Source organism: Anopheles marshallii, chromosome X (genome assembly GCF_943734725.1).
Source record: "Anopheles marshallii chromosome X, idAnoMarsDA_429_01, whole genome shotgun sequence".
Taxonomy (NCBI): domain Eukaryota; kingdom Metazoa; phylum Arthropoda; class Insecta; order Diptera; family Culicidae; genus Anopheles; species Anopheles marshallii.
Genome location: NC_071325.1, coordinates 14,291,330 through 14,310,267, shown reverse-complemented (window position 1 = coordinate 14,310,267; position 18,938 = coordinate 14,291,330). Strand labels below are relative to the sequence as shown.

The following is an 18,938-nucleotide window of genomic DNA, read 5'->3' as shown; positions in this document are numbered from 1 at the left end:
TGTTATCATATTTGTTGGCTCCCAAGACATGTGCTTGTGCTAAGATGGCATGCTTGCAGTTTTCAAAGGAATATAACTCACTAAGAATTAATTTCGCGACTGTTATTATACGATGATGAAACCATTGCCAGGGCGGTGTGGTTTCTGATTATAAACTCCAGAGAGACCGATGTTAATAAAGGTAGGTCAATAAAGTGTAGGTCAACGAGCAATTGGCGCGAATCAATTGAACTGAATCAGTTCTACGATGCCTTGCAATTCCCTTAATTACATCTAATGGTGAACTAGATGATAGGACCTTGAAAGATGAGCCGCCGCAAAAAAGGTGCAATGTTACTAACAGCCTACGGATCGGGTAGCGTCTAGCCGAGTAAATTTTTGGGTAATTTTGGGTTTAGTTTTCGATTAAAAGGGGAAAATGAGGGAAAAGGATTCCTGATTCTTTTGAGTTGAAACTCATTATTTTTTTTAGATTTTGGAGTTTTTGGTGGCTTTAACTTAACTGTCACTTGTTACGATGAAACTTTACACCGGGTCCACCTTATTGGTAATACTCTGTAGAGTAGTAAAGATCCTTTCTAGATCGTTGGCACTGAGGCAGGGGGACTCTCGATACTCTTGGAAAAGGAACACACTGGACACTCGCTGGAAACCCAGCAGCGCAATCAACCTGGGTTTAAACATTATGGGTATATACAGTATCTATTGTTGGTTTGGGTCGGCCCGATGGTGTATTGGTAGCGGCTCCGGTCTTCAAACGACAGGAGAGGTACAAAATCCCATATTGACTAATCAATCGTACGCAGGACTGACTATTCTGCTACAGATAAATAAGATCAAGGAAAGCCAGAAATGGCAGGGCTAGACCTCCTGTGATGTTTGTGTCGATAAAGAAAAAGGAGAATCTATTGTTGGTTTACTAGATTTTACATAATACCTAGGTTGTTAGGTATAATATTGTTCTTGCTTTCGAATTTCTAGTCGCTAACATTTGTTTCGATATTTGCAACTGAATAAATATTTGTCGGATTTGGGTTGTTTTACTTTACTCAGTATCCAGACGAATATTTTTTTTAGAGAATTCGACCCTTATTGGACGATCTAGTTTGTGTGAGTTCCCTACTGTTGAACGCATGTTGTATGTGCTACAGGTCACCCCATTGCTTTTTCTTGTTGTCTTTTGTTTTTACCCGCTAGCGTGCTTGCCTGTGTTTTAGAGAGTTGCCCTCGCTCGCCCACTTTGGTTATAGTCGTATCCTTGTTATTTTAAAAGTTTTGGTCTTGTTTTGCTTATTTACTTTTCTGTGTTTCATCATCGTACTGTACTTCGTAAGTAGTGGCTTTTAGGTTGTCCGTTTTTGGGGTTGTTCTCATTTTAGCAATTCCTTCATGCCTTACCTGTATGCGGATCGTTACATTTTTTGAGCGTTTCGTTTTTATAATGGGATGTCTTGAAGCTGTGTCATTTAATGTCATATCTTCATGATAAAATGAATTGCGCTTATTGTTTAGGTATAGCAGTTTTGCGACAGAAAAATTCAAATTTTTAAGCAAAGCGAGATCGTATTGTCTGTGAAGCGAGTAACCCTGTGTCTAGTTATAGATAATTAAAAAGTATCATCTCGCAGGCATACCATCGCTTCTTTATAGCTGCTGTGAGTGCTCTATTCTTAGATGCAATTCAACTTTGCTAAGCATTCCGCTATTAAGTGATTCATTTCCGTACTTTGCATTGATCTGTTATCGTTCTCACGGTCAGCTGTTATTTTTAGCGTACAATTTTCTCTTTCAATCAAATCAACCATGCAAATGAAGCATAGCTATAAATACCAGATGAACAACAAACGGCATCCCAGCAGGTATTACAGAACGGAAAATCACCTTAACGCTTGTATCGTATTTGAGAGAATTTTCTCCTGATCACATTTATCACATCTTATGACAATTTTCTCCATCGCAGTTTTTTTGCTTATAATCATCTGTCGGAGCTCTCCAGAAGTGATTGAAAATAACAAAAAAAGTCTTCAAGGACCTCCTAGCACAAAGCAAAACCTCTCATCTCGTCACTGATTTCTTTCGTCTTTTCGACGAAAAATAAAAAAAAAAGAAAACCCAAATGAAGCCACATCGAAGCGCTGTAAATGAATAAATAAAACATAGAATTGACCGGGCAAGAAAGGCAGGCAAAACGAAATCGCTTCGTCCATTTGATATGCAAGCAACGGTACCGACAGGAAGCAGCAAAACACGGGTTTCGATGTCTCGTTAATGCAGCCAGACAGATTCACCCTTGTACGGCTTGTTGTGTCTCGAGATGCAAGACGAACCGGAACCAAACAAAAGAACCTCCCCACACCCCGCTTCACACACGAACCGTTCACTCTACGATCCATTTTTGCCGTGGCGCTCCCGAGATCCTTCCAGTCCTGGGACGGGAAAATCAGCTCAGTAACGTGCCACGGCAAAAGGGGCAAAACATGAACCATCGTACCGTGTCTTACCGGGATCTGAAGTACACCGAGGCAAGTTCGTGTAATTGAATTTACATTCATTTACGATCATTTACGGAAAAGCCAGCTCGTGCTTGAGCGGCAGCTTTGGAAGCACCAACCAACTGCTGTCGGTCTGGGCGGTTTCGAACGCTTCCGCAGCTGAGCTGGGGGGGAATTGAATGAATCTGATGGGGCAGTTCCCGCCAGTGGTATGGGGTTTTCCGGATGGGATGGCTGTGGTGGGCTTGAATTGTGTACCCCGATCCGCGATTTCGTGCACCGTGGGGATGGTGATGCTGCTCGAACAAAAATAAGTCGACATATTTCGATTTGCCGTCGATTCCCGTTTTGTCCTGGGACAGTCTTCTGTCATTCTCGTCGTTGCGGCGTCCTCTGAATCGTTTGATGGCGAAAATGAACAATTTTTAGCTACCTGTATCGTTCGAATAAAATAACTCTCAAGGAGAAACCGATTGCTTGCTACCGTTCGTATTCCTAAAACGAATGGCCTGTTGAGCTAGTTTGATGTGTTGTAGGGGTCCTATCATCTATAAATGTACCCCGGCAAGCAAGAAACAACCCAATGAACTAATGAAAGTGTTCCTGGAATGAAACGTCCGCGGAAAAGTGAACTCGAAATCGTAGGGTTGTGAGAAAATTGGGGGAAAAATCACGAAACTCGTCCGCATTCGGAGCGCTTATTTCAATACTTCCTACTGACATGGTTCCAGGAAACCATTGCTTTTCTAAAAAGTTGACATTTAACCGCGTTCGATCGCCCGCCACAAGGAAAACTGGGGAAACACTAAGTGTTTCGTGGAAAGCGACATTTACGGTGAGCGTAAACAAAACCCAAAAATTGAACAATCCACGCAAAGTGAATTTTTTTTCAAAAGATCATACAAACACACACACACACTCAAACAACCCTATAAGCGTATTGAATGGATTAAACGCTAAGCACTTGACATTCGTTTTTGTTTGCATAAAACGAAACAAAAGAAGAACAAAAACACGCGAAAGGTTGTGACCATGTAAAATCCTATTGATGTAAATGAGCCGATGAAAAATTATCGAATAAACTAATGGGAATATACCAAAAACTGTATACACATGGCAAGAAAGGCTATGCGAAAAGAAATCAACGCGAAAGGAAAATCGGCTCCATAATGTTTCCCCGACTGTTACTGGTTACTGTTTTCCCGGATTTGCTCTCCCCACCGATGCCCAACTTTTTGCAACATTACAGGGGTTTTAAGAGGGCATGGTAATCCTGTCAAACCATTGTTGGATATTTGTTTTTACAGGTTGAAGTGAACTATGTAGAAGAAGTTGGAAAAATCGATTCTATGTAATGATTTCATTTGACATTTGTAAACCTTTCTGGAATGACTGATGTATCGAGTGCTCTACACAGCCTCTTTACAGAATCGATTTCATACCGGACAAGACTCAAAAAGTGTTAAAGAACTCCACCTTTTCTTTTTCTTTAGTGGTATTACAACCTCCAGCGGTATAAGAGCTGTCATTTTCTACTTTCTGTAACATTATACACTCGTAGCTGCAAAGTTAATTCTGCGTATACGGATAGGATTTGGTACTAGTTCTTACGCGTGAAGCCGGTGCTGCTACCAAAGAGGCGACCGGGACTCCATATCTGACGCAATAAATTCCAGTTCAACTTGGCTTGACTAAACTTCAGAAATGGCTCCAAACTTTACCAGTTGCACAGCCCTGTAAAGCGTGGAAAAGCGTGTGACAACGGTAAAAAAGAGGATTACACGTTTGGACGTGTTTCCTTCCAGTGTTTCCTGCCTTTATCCACCTGCCGCACCCTTTTCTTAAGTAACCTGCCTTTAATCCGATGTTGCCATATTTACAGCAACTTTGCCCAATGCTCGCTTGGCCTGAAAACAGCGCAATAACATAGATGGGCGGGAACATTTGGGACGGGGTAAAGGGTGCTTTTCCCGCCAGAAGACTGCCACGAGTAAGTAAATTTGTATCCGTGTGTGGGTGTGAGAGGAAAACGTAGAGGAAAAAAACAGAAAAAAACAAGGAAATTCCCAACAGCAAAGTACATGCTAATCCCACCGACGGTATACACCGCTCGACCGATGGGCAAGCTTGTTTGCATTTTTTCTTTCTTCTTTAGCTGTTTTTTCCCCTTACGGTATCCCGTGGGAAAGCGGAAAAATACGCCAGATCTGATGGTGGGTAAAATCGCGGGAAAAAAGGCAACAAGAGTAGATTTTTTTTCCCACACGAAGCGATTAAAGACTGAACGGTTGCGATGGGAAGAACGAAATAGGATCGGAAGGACGAAAACAGGGTTGTTCAATTTCCGGATGACTTTGGAATGCATCGTACTCTGGTGTAATAGCCGGGCATGTAATACCCAGTCCACTGTGTCTTCTGTACAGCACGCATATCCTCCCGATTGGAACGCACCGGATCCGTTAGTGGTCGCGTGTTGCAGATCCGGCACCGAACGGATCGATATCGACTCCGGGATGGAACTTAAATGATTCCGTTAATTGGTCGGGTTGCCACATCCTGCTACCATTGCAACTTTAGTAGAAAGTGGAAAATACAATAGGAAGTTGTAGTGCAATACAATAGCTTATTGAGCAAACTACTCTAATGCATTGAGTGTAATAAAAATTATGGAGAATAACTGACGGAAAAAGGATGACGAAGAATGCGGTAGTTGTGGTATAGCTAATTGTTCCAGCTAGTCATTGATAGATGAATAATTACACCGTTTCATTCTGTTCATTTGCTTACTTTAAGGTGATTTTTTATATCTACCTCAACAAAGGCAACAAAGATTTAAAAACCCTTTTCGTTGTTTCATGGCTGTCTGGTCGTTTAAAACCGAAATGTTGCCCTGACATTGTTTGATTAATGCCGAATGTGGTGAGCCCAGTGGTCGACAAAGTTTTAGACGTAAAGAGGCAAATATCTTCAAATTCCTTATATACCTTAAATTACCTAAAAACCCTTAATACCTTCCTTAAAATAACTGAAAAGTAACTCATTGACACATAACATTGACATATATCACTAGCATCTCAAGCAGGTTGTCAGAAGTGCACAGCTGTGCAACATTTGTCCGCTTTTTCCACATAGGAGTCATCCAGTAGTTTCCAACTTCAACGGATACGTAATGAGATATTGAAGAGTACAGCACCACACTGTTTTCAGTCAATTACCCAGAATTCCATCAAGTCCTGGATTGATGGGTTAAGCTTTTTAAGAGCAACAACTACCGAAGTAGGTGAGGAATCAATGTCTGACACAGAAATGCTGACCAAATCACGAAGAAAAGATCTCAGCACATCACTTAAATGACAAAGACCATTTTTGTGGTCAGAAATCTTATTGGAAATTTTATCGGAAATTGTGTTCGATATGTCGTATTCGTTTGTGATCATGATTCCTCATGACCATGAAACCTTCATCTTTCAGATCGTGTCATCTATCAGATGGAGCTACCAGATCTACGAGGTAGTTTGCACATTGAACGCTGAGCACCAGGCAACTATCGGAGGTATAGAGCATGATTTTTAGTTCGTATGGCATTACCTCTACGTTGTAGTATGTTTAAAGACGAAGTTTACTGAGATACTTCCGAATTGCGTTGAACAGGTCGAACGAGCACCAGCCGGTCTTATGTTTTCCTTTCCGCTAGATTCTTGTGATAGCCTTGCATCGGGGTTGATCATGTGTAGATCTCCTTTGACCTCTAACATAGTTGTTTGTGACTTGTTGTCTTTCATATCTGCATATTACACCACTGAGTGGAGTCAGAATTTTGTTATCCCCATTTTGCTGTTCGATCTTCGCTGGAATATGTCAGAATCATATGAAGTCCAACTAACCAGATGTTGAAAAATTAAATCAAACTCGTCCGAGAATCTTCGTCCGATCGTCCGAGAACCAGACTGCCTGTAAGACGGTTTCTTGAACGTAGAGGTACCTCGTTCCATCTTCCTATTGACATCCTTATCGACATTCAAGATATTGAGCCTAGTGTCGCTAAAGGTGTCACTAGAGATGACACAAGCCTTTTATATATTTTTAACTTTAAGTTGTTTTTTAAAAGCTTAGTTTATTAGATATTTCAGATCTTTGAAGTCGTTATATGTCTATGATTTTGCTGTGCGTGAATTCTATTTGCAAGTATTAATGTGAGATAATTTTTGAGGCCACGTTATTTGTATAGTCATGTATGGCACACAACGAAATCTTCGAATAATCGATGGCAACTGGTATAATGTCATCAAAACCTTCAAAAGGACATTAAGTAAAATCATCGACATTGGAACATCGGATTCATAGAAATGTCACATTAAAGTTGACAAAGATTAGCACATTGCCGACCACTGACGAAATGGCTATTTCTCTACACGACAATGAGCACCATTGAGATACGGAAAACACAGAACATCAACAATAAGTAATGTCAATTTTAGATCACCTTGGGGTAGATTGTGTGAGGTAGCAACTCCCAGTAGAATATTACAGTCAATTCCCATCCAAATAACCTTTTTCCCAACATCGAACACTTCATCTCAGTTGCTGAATTGATAACTTCAATTGAACCTTTCTGCGATGGGAAAGTTTCGCTCGAAGAAAAATATCCAATATATTTCACCGAAAGCATCTAGCCGGTCAAACTATTCCTTCCCGAACCCCGTTTCGCCCTTTCCGCTTCAATGCCCAATGCCCGATTCGGAACCCACTTTTGTGTACCGGCCACCGGGGAGCGCATCATAATGCAAAAACCCCCCGAACAACCTTGGGATGGCCGCACCCAAGCCCGACAAACAAAACACACCCATACGGAGAACCATCTTTGGGTCAGTTTTCACGAGATCGATTATGTAAACTGTGTCGGAAAAGTTTTGCCGCTCATAAATAAAATATCCCTGACCAGCGTCCAGCGTCCCGGGGCATTCCATTTTGCGTAGCGACGGTGCGGTGCTTTTTGCTTTCGCCACGGGCAGCCAGCACAAGAAACAAATGGCAGGAGGGAAAATCGCCAAGCCGGAAGGTAAATTTCAATAGCAAATCATCCATGTAAAAGCCACCCTAGCCGTACGCCACCAGTCGACCACTACCGCAGCTCGGAAAAAGCAGGAGCGTGAAGGCACCGGGAGGTGTCTTGAATATTTTAATTCGGGGTTTTTCGGTTGTTATTTTTGCTGTCGTCCTGGCCGCTGTCCAATCACTGTTGGGCATGCATTTCGTGGAAGATGGGACGCTGGGAGGGTAAACCTTAAAAAAGTATGCTAAACGAATGTTTTCAACATCCCGGGCACGGGCGTTGGACATTCCGGACATTGAGTAGCATCGTTGACGGACGGGATGGGTTCAAGGAAAACCCTTCGAAAAGTGACCTATACCTTCGGACGACCATCCATTTTTTTTTCTTTTCACTCGCCCTTAGGAAGGAGTTTATTAATGCCACCGTGAAAAAGCAGCAGCTAGACTACAGAGGCAGTCATAAGATTCGTGCTCCACAAAGTCCAGACATAACCGAACGGTGCCGAGTACGTTTTCCACCAGTCGCGTTAACGGTTCGCCTGCCTAATCTGCCCGATAACCGATCCACGTAACGCACCTGTGTGCTCACGGTCGGGTGATACATTCCGATAAAGCCGGAAGCAGCATGTGAACCGTACAGCCGATCTCACACGCATACCCCGTCGGACGCCATCCATCCCTCGTCCGTGTGCCGTCTAATGTCGGCCCGCCAGCAAGATGCCTAATGCCGGAAAATCCCGGGCATCTCGGCTGGGGGGCGATGCTTCAACGAATGAATAATTTAAAAGCACACCTACCCAATTACTGCTACCCCCCCGCTGCCGCCCCCACGGTTCATCCGCCCACACCACCCAGGTGTTTCGTTCGTTTGGCTATTGCATTCGAGCAAATTCCCGGGCATCGAATATCCGAACCGGAGGGATTGAGTTTGGCCCTAATGTACGGGGCCCACGGTACTACCAAAATGAGGGTTAACTGATGGTGCTTACCTCGAATGCGAAACCTCGCCCCGTTGCGAGCAGTGCCTTGTGCACGCTACTTGTGGCATTAATCTTCCAATCGAGATTGTGCATTCATATCCTATGGCCGAAACCCGGCTACAGAACGTTCCGCACAGTACGCAGTAACAGCTCCACACCAAACGCTCGGTAAATCTGTTCTCGTCGCTGACTTCTTCACGCGCTGCACGTTCCACCGGGTGCCCTCCATCGAATGGTTCGTCAACTTCCGAGGCAGATTCCGCTTTCGAAAGCTAATAAAATTTTATGCACAGCACTGGGGAAATAAGCTGGCTACTGATACTGCTATGAATATTAACTGGAATTACAGACATGCCGTTTGCAGACGGCAGCGGCACATCAGCCCAAAGGCGTCCGCGGGTATGAGGCCGGGCAGTTTGACCCGCCACGCTTCCGATCGATCGAGGAACGGGAATGGTAGTAGGGAGCTGGTGGTGGGGGGAGGGGGGTGTGGGGAGGGGGTGAGAGAAACAATTTCTACCACCGATGTTCAATATTTCGTCCGCCGGACGTTGGTAGGCGGTCCATCCGATGCGGCAAACGATTATTTGAGAACCGAAAACAGCGATTGAGTTTTTCTGATCAAGATAGCAAATATTTGTTGATGTACAATGATTGATACAATTTTGCCTTGTGATAAAGGGAGCAAAAGAGAGAGAGAAAGAATTGCTGTTTTTATTTATTTGTGAACAAAATTAATGAACGATTTAATTTCCGGCAAACATTCTTTTTTTTTTTAGGATAGCTACAAGATGATCTGCATTTCTGCAAATTTCACAATATTTATTTTCTGCACTCGCACTCTTCGTACTTCAGTCATAAATATTTCATACATCTTGATTCTCTGGAATATTCTACAACTTGGTAAAGGCTTGACCAAATTTCGATTCAAATCAACCCCCAACCTTCAAGACAACTAAACTGGAGCTCATCTTCCATGACTTGGACTAAGCCTGGATTTCAATTCTGCAGTTCAATTTTCCTTCCAATGAAGCAGAATTTTGATGCAGAACTACTATGCATATCAGCCTTATCTCGTCGAAAAACGTAATCTTGGATTGAGTTACAAAAGAGCTAAACACGAGAAGGATAGTAAAGCAAGAGCATTTTACAAAGAAATAAATCCCACATATTATTACCCTTAATTGAAGACTCTTATTCACCTGAAATGAGAACTTCTGATTAAACTTCGCATCAAGAAGAATTTTCACTCTTGCCATTGATCTTACCTAAAAGGATGTTAATCCATGAGGACCCTCCAGATACTCCTTTCCTATTATCATCATTGTTGCGATGTGCTCGGAGTGTAGGCGACAGGAAGGGCAAATAGGGATAATTAAAATAAAAGAGAACGGGGGAACTTGGGACTTATAGTCCAACAACACCAGAAGACAGTAGTTTGTTACATCCTCCTATCGATTGTGAAATTAAGTCGAATTAAAATATTGGCTCAATGCAACAATCTTTATTATTGTCCTATATTAATATTCAACATGCCTCGAGGCCTTGATATAGTATATAACAGGTTTTTCTGGCAAAAAAAAACCACAACGAACTAAAACTCGCAGAATAATGACCATGACACGAAGTGTATTACTGAAGTGTTGTGCAGAAATGATGAAGTGAAACACATCTGAGTTAGCTCTTTGGATGAAGGCTTGGGCATTGGTATTTTTTTCATCAGCATTCCTGCTGCTAATACTCCTAATGTAGCTTCTAAGATATGAGAAAGTGAACTGGCCGCTTTCGCAGGATAATGAGGCTAGGGGGTTGGTAATAAAAGCACAAACGGAAGGTTTAAGAACGGTATGGTAGAGTGGAGTGGTCGAGATGGTGCGTGGAACTTGAAGAGTTCTATTTTACAAAAAAGTTTAATACATAAATTCCCCGTGTTTAATTCAAGTACCATGTTTAGTCTTGCCAATTACAACATTGTTTTCTTTACACATCTATTGTCATTTCGGATATTAATAAATTCGGACGGGATAATATCCAATTAATATGCACAGAGCAGATTTAGACATCATTTTTTAACAGTACTATTATATTTACTATTTTTTAATAGAACCATACTTTTCTCTATTAGCTGTAGATGAAAAACATTCCAATAAATCCCAAACTCTCACTCTCTTTTACGTCACAGATAACCTTAAGTCAGACACCACCCAATACTTTCATCAGTACCATAATAACAACAACGGCGATACGTTCCATCATCAAACCTTCCTGGTGGATACTGCTGGCAGTAATGCTGATGGCGAGGGACTCGAAAAGCAACCACCGCCACCGGATTTGGCCTGCCTGCCCGGTACCGGTCAGATACCTCCCGAACAGCAGCATCAAGATCACGTCATCTACGTTAGCCGAAACGATCGTAACAAATTCTGTGGCAGTTTGCCGAACCATCTCGACCTGGACGCGTCCACCATCGATCGGGACTGTGAGGCCATCGTTAAGCAGAACGGTAAGCGCTTACTGACTAACCCATCGCTCCATTTGCGATCTCCAGTGTCTGCCGTACCGTGTTTATGTTTGTCATGTAGCAAAGGAGACAAACACAAATAACACCACTTTGCTAACACTTATTAAACATGACATTCTATCTGTCCAACCGACAGCTTCACAAATCCAGTGGGAACAATTTGACTCTCTATCGATCACTTTAAAACAAATTATTTATCCGTAATTGAATTGCTTCGTCCCTGCTGCGTCCGGACTGACAAACTCAAGGTTGTCGCTGGCCGCAAAAATCATACCCTTCACACCACCGGGCACGTATGACAGTGTCCGTTTTGCATGTCGTGCATGTTACCAGCGCCGTTGCACTGGGAATTGACATCGACAACGGCAGTCCCCGTGTTGCGGACCGGCAAAAAACAATGCCCACAAAAAAAAAAACAAACCCTCCCCCCCGTCAAGCCGAGTCGAAAACATGGCACGCGGGTGTATGTTAATTTTTCGCACTACTCCGCAGTGGCACTCCCGTCAGCACAGGTCAGCGTATCACACGTGCGTAACACAACCGCACGGCTAGAGCTGTACGGGACGGGTAGCAGGGTGGGTACCCCACGCCCCATCGAAACCGTCGAAACAAGTCGACAAACATTTTCACATTATAATTAAATTTTATCCTCCTTTTCTACCGTCATCTTGCGGTACATTTCTCTGCCCGGTACCCGGTTGCACTGGAACCGCTCTTTATCAGCAGATAAAGTCCCCGAGATCCTCCCGGGGTTATTGAGTGTTTTTCCCGTCCGCTTCCGCTTCCGCCTTGCTTGGGGACTGTGGTCGGAAAATTCGGACTTTAAGCTTTTCCCTTTTTTTCTCTCTCTGGTCCATGTCCAACCAACAAAACGCTCTGTAATTGCTCACATAGAACTCATCACTTGAATGGATGTGTTAACGTTCCCTTTTTTTGTTCTTTTTTTGGGTCCGTCCTGAGCTCAGCAGTCGCATCACTACGCCTTGGTTGCGTGTCCGTGTATTTGTTTGGAGAAACTTTTACCGACTCGTTAAGCTGTTCATTTTGTTTGCAGTACTCAGCATCAGCATCCTAAATAGCGACTACATGTTCGCCCCGTTGGCATCCAACACGCCCCCCCCCCTCCCTTGCTCCCTGCATGATACGCAACACGCACTGATATATGGAGACCGGTGGCTGGTTGACAGCAAACCGGGTAACTTAACACCAATCGTCTAGCAGGGTAAGGTCCTATAAATCGTTTCCCGTAGGAAAGAAGCCACACCCATGGTGGTGTAGTTTATTTTATTTTGTATATTTTTTACTCCCCCTTGTTTGCTCTGCACCAAGCGATCCCGAACGGAGTGTCATGTACATGGGCATTAGATGGCTCTCGGTACCCTTTCACAAAGCGGTACCTCGTTCGGTACACTTTACCCTTTCCCTTTCCAACGCAAGCTGTTGTTGAGATCCGGTGGAAATGAATCGACCCAACCCTTGCAAAGGGACTGGACGGTTGGAGTCCATGCAGCATATATCCGCTGCATGTCGCTTTGCCCCATCTTCAGTCGAGAGTGTGTGGGCCTTGTCGCACGGGCACTTCGACCGTTGAAACCGGGAGGCTCTTAATTTATGTACAAAATATGATGCGCAACGCCCCCGGTACCAGAGACCTCGAAATCTCCTCCTCGAAATCGGAGGGGGAATACAAAAAAAAAACCGAATGAAAACAACACAAAAAAAGGGAAACGCCAACGGAACACGTTGCTCCATTTCCAGCGCCTAGGCACAGTGCTGCAATAGTACGGAACCCACTGGAACAGGTCACCTCCCCACCCACTATGGTGCTGCTTTTCATGTGTTCTTAATTTAATAAACTGCTAGAAATAATCACTGCAATAATAACGTCAAACGCAATCTAGGCCAACGGAGGATCAGATCAGCAAAGCGATAGAAGCGTACAGTGTACATACCCTGCGGTTCCACCAGGTTCGTCGTCGGCATTTTGGTCGGCGGAGGAGTTTCGGAGAATCACTTTTTTTAATGCCTCTCTGTCATGCTGTTTGAAGCAGGTTCTTCACCCAGGGTGGCTTCACTGCAATCTCGGGCGCGTGAGGGTTGGCTGAAGCGGTGGTAACTTTTGCCGAGGCAGTTATCGTTATTTTTTGTCTTGTCTTGTCTGTTCTATTCCGTCTACTACCGGTGGTGGTAGTACCCGGTAACGCGAGCGGTGACAGGGTCGCTTTAGCACGATGAAGATGTTGCAGGGCGTAGGCGATTCGCGTAGCAAATAGACGACACGACAAGACACACATACATACCGTTGCGCCAGCAATGGCTGGTCGCTTTCCAAAAGTCGTCTTCAACCTCCCAAAAAGCCTAACCGCAACCTCAGTGCTTTGCGGACGTGATGGTGATATAGGATGGTGGTCGGGGCGGTACCACTTCTGGATCCTAATGAATCCCGCTCGGGCAACTGAGACAACAAAGTCTCGTTAAACAATCGTGTCTTTTGCCATTCGGGGGTCGATTGGGAGGGTGGTGGTGCTGGGAGGGGGTTCAAACCTCCGCGCTCGCTTGCCGGGGAGTATTCCGCTTCGAATTACGACCAGACACTGCCTGGTTGGTGGTCCCTATCTATCTTCCGAATGGGTGCTCTTTGCGTATGGCCGGTAGGGCTCTTCCGGTACGTCCGTGAGCAAATATTTAACGCTGATGTCTATGGCGGATGCTTCTGGTTGGAACATTGGAACAGGATTCCGAACGGCGACGGTCCGTGAGTGAGCGGCTTCGATGTGGCTGGATGCCTCTCGTACACTAACCTGTAGTATAGTTATTAATTTGAAAATAAAAAAAATACACCACCACTGCTCAGCAGCGTGTATGCTCAGTGTTGGAATTCTAATTACGCTTCCATCGCCCGCAATGTACTGGTCCCATACCTCCGAAGGGCCTCGAATGAACTTCCGCCAGCGAACATTATCACAGCCAGTGGTAATAGGTGTTACAGGGGAAGGGAAACACTGCTAAGACAAATTTATTACACGCTTCATTAAAGACCATCTCGGATGATCGGCTCGCCGACCCTTCGGCTTGAAAGCTCTAGCGGCTGGAGAAAGTTGTTTCACGGTCCAGCTATCACCATCACGACATATTGGTAGGTAGACGTCCTTTCGACAGCTAGAATGATTGCACCGCTACACGGTTCACGGTCGTGTTCCATCCAGTGCCATCCGACGATAGAATAATTGATGCATATTGAATTCGATACCGATAGTGGTGGTGCTTTGTTGGGCGGCAGGCCATTTCATCGGGCATCTCCAGTTCTGTATTCTACGAACTGTAATAGAGAACAAAAGAAATGGCGTTGGAAACGAACACCAACAAAAAAACAACAATGTCTACCCATTTCGCACAACGATACCCGGAGCTTCATTGCTGTAAGTATTAGTTAAACGACCGGAATGGTAATTATAATTATAGGGGTTGTCTAATTATAATGCCCCATTGACATTATCACGCCATCGGGCGCCCGCTAGAAAGTGAACCAAAACGAAACTAACCATCGAAGAAGAACCAAACCTGAAACCTTTTACCGACCGAAGACATCACCCCACTCCGATCGATGGATAGATACTGCCATTTTTAACGTCTACTTTGCTTTGGACGTGTTCTCCATCGCTTCCTGGAGGTACGTCTAGTCGCTGTTCGCGTGGCTTCGGCGCGTTTTGGCCAGCGCTGGTCTTCGCGTTGAAGCTGCCGTATAAATTCTTCCGGTGCCTTGAGCTGATGTGTCCGGGATAAGGGTTGTTGTTTATGTTTACCCGGTCCTTTTATTCTCTCTCTCATCGCAGTATTGTTATCACTTTCCTTCCACATTGTTTTTTTTTTCCACTAATCTTTCCGAATTATTGTTGTTGTTTGTTATCACCTCATTTATCGGGTCATATTTTTCTCTTACCCTTGTCCGTTCGTTACGCAACGTCCGTCAGCGGAAATCTGAACCCAGCCAGGGTGTAAAACATCCAAAGGTTAAAATATGAACTCTCGATGCCCAATTTAACCAGTTAACAACTGCTTTTATGAAACCACGCATCCGGCTTACCGTCCCGCTACCTTAAAAAAAAACCGGACAGCTCGTGTATTATTGTTTCTTATTTTTCCGCGAACAGCCCTTCTTGAGTACTTTTTTTTTGCTTCGTTTTAAATGCAAGCGAGTGGAAGTAAATACGTCGAGAAAAAAGGCAAATATCCCCAACTCAAAACCAAGTCACAAAACCTTCGCTGACCGTTCTCAAACTCAACCCGGGGAGGTGGGAGCATAACCGAGCAAAACAAAGCGTCGGTTATCAAACGTGTTGTTTTATGGTTTTTCCCTAACGGAACCGGCAGACAGGGCGAGGTTTGAGAAAAAGAAAACAAAATGCCGAAGGTACTGCTGAAATGAGACAGCTGTGTGTTTTCTTGCCGGGAAAATCCTCCGCTATCTACGGTGCTTGTCCAAAATCCGCCCCTTAGTCTCAGATTCCTCAACATATTAGAGGGATCAGTTTTAGTTTGTTTAGGCAAGCAACTGTATGTACACACCGATATTCTGAACTCTTTGAAATCTTGTCGAAAAGGCGAGTAGAAAAAAACACTGGCAGGATAGGTGAAACCGTTACCGTTTACCAATAAAAAACCATGACGAACGCTATCCCATCCGAAATGTGTGTGGTCCGTTCGCTTCGATTATCCCACTAACACTGATACCGTGATAATTACCGAACCAGAATGAGCACGAAAGCGTTCTATTGATTTGACTTGGCCGAATGTTTGCAATTTTTCATTAAAAGACAACATTTTTATCATCCAACCGAAAGGTACAGCGAGAAAAAAAGGAACTCTAGATTCCCCTTTGATATCTAATCGGGACTGTAATTGTTAATTTTTTCTATCGCTTCCAACATGCTTTCTTTCAAAGAGTCATTAGCTTTGATGATCTTTCTGGATAAAGCTGATTCAGTTGCATTAATCAAAGTGAATTTTCAAGGCGAAGATTCATGATCCCAAAAAAAAAATCATGAATGCTTAAAGAATCTTGCTTCTATTCAGAAGTTCATACTGTTAGGATGTAATCTGACAGCTCTAGTGGTGATGGAAACATAGTGCCTGCCTCCTATTTTTTCAATTTTACCTCAATTGTGTTGATCACATTAGAGGAATACTGTGCAATATTTTATTATATCTTGTTTTCTCATAGTCATTTTATGTTGTAGTAACGAAATATTGCATCTCAACGCTTGAAAGCGTTATATTTTCATATTCGATCGAAATATTGTACCCCATCTCGTAGCACATGCCACAAGAGAAACAGTATTCCGTGAAGTGAAAAAGTCCAATTGCCATAAACTTACTTAGGAGCATTCTGATAATTCCATAAAGTGTTGCAATTGGGGTGTTATTTCGAAATTGAAAATGGAGGATTGATGTTTGGTACAGATCGTATGATGAACTTCAGGCGCACCACATACATAAAAGCACACTGAAGCAAAGAGAAAGAAAAAATATAGTTTGGTGAAGATTTTTTTTTATGAAAAAGGAGTTGCAAGCCTTATGAAAATCGGTTGAATAATGATAGCAGATTACTACCTTAATATACTGCCAGAAACCCTAGAGGTTTCCTGAACAGCCTTGAGGACAAGTTAGTATTTGAACATGACAACGTTCCTTGTATACTTTTCAAAAGACCAAAGATTTCTTATGATCTAGATGAATTTAGCAGCTGGAGACAAAGCTCGCACATCTAACCCATTTGTGAATTTGTGGGCCTCCTTAATACCATGGTTGACAACTCTAATCTAAGGAATATGTACAATTATTTGACGCCACGGAGAACGCTTGGGAAGAATTTGGTCCACAGTTTATGTGGAACCTGGTGGACAGCATGCTCAAATGCTTGAAACAGGTCCTTAAGGTCATTGGGAGACGTATTAGTTTATTTAAAAAAATTGATTTGTTAAAACAATATAATTTCCCCTGAAAATTTGAAGTGGACAGTTTATTTTGTTACTGTAATTTTTTTGATAATTTTTTTTTTTGTATCACCAAAACGCTTTGATTCATTTGGGTATTGTAACTTTAAAAGTTTATGGAAAAACAAGATATAACAATATAGGGCACTATATTTAATTTATTTTTATGAGGATTGTAGAATATTTTAAGACAAGAAAAATGATTTTTAATGACTCTTCTCAAATGATTTTTGAGACGCAATACTAGATCTTCATGTTGAACTGTCGCAACTGTCAGATTAAATCATGCCTAGTTCTTGCGTTAACACACAGATGGCGTGTTTTGCATGATCTGTCAGCGAAAAGTAAATGGCGTTTGTGAACGAACTTTGCAGCATGGTGTTTTCTACAATCTTTGCTTAAAAGTAGTGTTGTAACCAATTCCATCAGTTCGCAAACATGTTTCTTCACTTTACATTCATTCCGGAAAAACATTCCGGAGGTGAACTTTTGTACTGTAATAATAATCAACAACATACACATAACATGCATGGTTTTTTTTCCCACCTTTCCGTTGCAGAATTTCTCCAAGCGAATCTGAAAAACGTACAACAGCACCAGCAACAACAGCAAACTGCATCCCGTACCGTTTGCAATCAACCGGGCGGCGTGAATCCATCACCCCCGAACGGTTCACATCCGCAGCAACAGCAGCTAACCTTCGGCGGAAGCGTCCCGGCCGATCATCCATCGGCTGTTTCGCAACAGCTGCAGAATTTGCCTCCGCAGTTACCAACATATCAACAGCATCACGGTTCACCTTTGCTTTGTTCCAATCCTGCGACGAAGGGTCCGTCAAACACTTCCGCGGCCGGCGGCACTGTTGGACCGGGTGATGGCGTAGGCAGCAGTACATTCCGATCGTCAGGTACGTCCGAACCGGTGGGAAGAATGTGTGTTATTTGGTAAAGGCAACGGATTGTTTGGAAAATTTCGCTTTCGCTTGATGTTGGTGTTAACCGTCGATACGGCATTGGTTGAGGATGAGCGGATAAATGGGTGTTGGTCGCTAAATGTTTCTGCACTGCAGATCGCGAGATGAAGTAAAAAAAGAAAAGGAAAGTGCATTATTGATTTTTCCGCCATGCATGCAAATAACAAATCGGAAGTTTTTCACTGTATAAGGAAGTGTTGTTGGCATGATAACTTTCGGAAGATGCTTCGCAATGAATTGTCCGTGAAACTCTACCGATAAAGGCGCCCCCACCGGGCAGCAGAAATAACAGTGTGTCCTTAATTAACACTGTACCATTTTCTTCCTAATTAAGTCAGTTCTCGGTTTGCTCTACCCCCGTGGGGTCGCCTACGGCAACATCGTTTCTTGTCATTGTCCTGCCACCACCAAACTGTGCAAAGTGCAGCGACATTCCGGTTCGATACTAAGCCGGCCCAACTGGCATCCGTCCCCTTGTGGCATGTTCCCCATGCCCGGTTTTCCGTCGCTTTACGCGATAATTGATTTTGATTTTCCTAATTGGCTACGACAACGGGGGGTTGGGTGGTTTGTATCTTCTTTTCATTTATCCAATTTTAGTCTTTTTCCTTTTTCTTAAGCACGGAACAGCAGTACGGAAGCGTAGCTTCTGCTGCTGTCAATAGTATGTGACTCACTCCGGTTGGACCCACGGTCGGACTGCTTTCTTTGGTGACTTTAATTTCGACCGAGTTGAGCCATCATTATACCAGCAGTGGTTGAGACTGATGGTCATGGTTTGAAATTCAATTTATAGGCAAACGGTAACGCGGACTGGCTATTTGCTATACATTTCTTTTTCATCGCTAGATGCAACATCAATTCAAATCAGAAACGATTGCACAATGAATGGAGTAACAATGAGCGACAGAAAGAAGTTGAAGCTAC

The 18,938-nt window shown here is 43.4% G+C and overlaps 1 protein-coding gene across 1 annotated transcript in view; it reads left to right on the top strand.

The window, feature by feature from the left end:
• The window catches only part of LOC128710392 (uncharacterized), a 49,366-nt gene that overhangs the window by 15,976 nt on the left and 14,452 nt on the right, over positions 1-18,938 (top strand). Inside the window, exons 4-5 of the mRNA XM_053805449.1 lie at positions 10,707-11,027; positions 17,598-17,945. Coding sequence (XP_053661424.1) covers positions 10,707-11,027; positions 17,598-17,945 — 669 coding nt within the window. The remainder of the gene's footprint in view (positions 1-10,706; positions 11,028-17,597; positions 17,946-18,938) is intronic.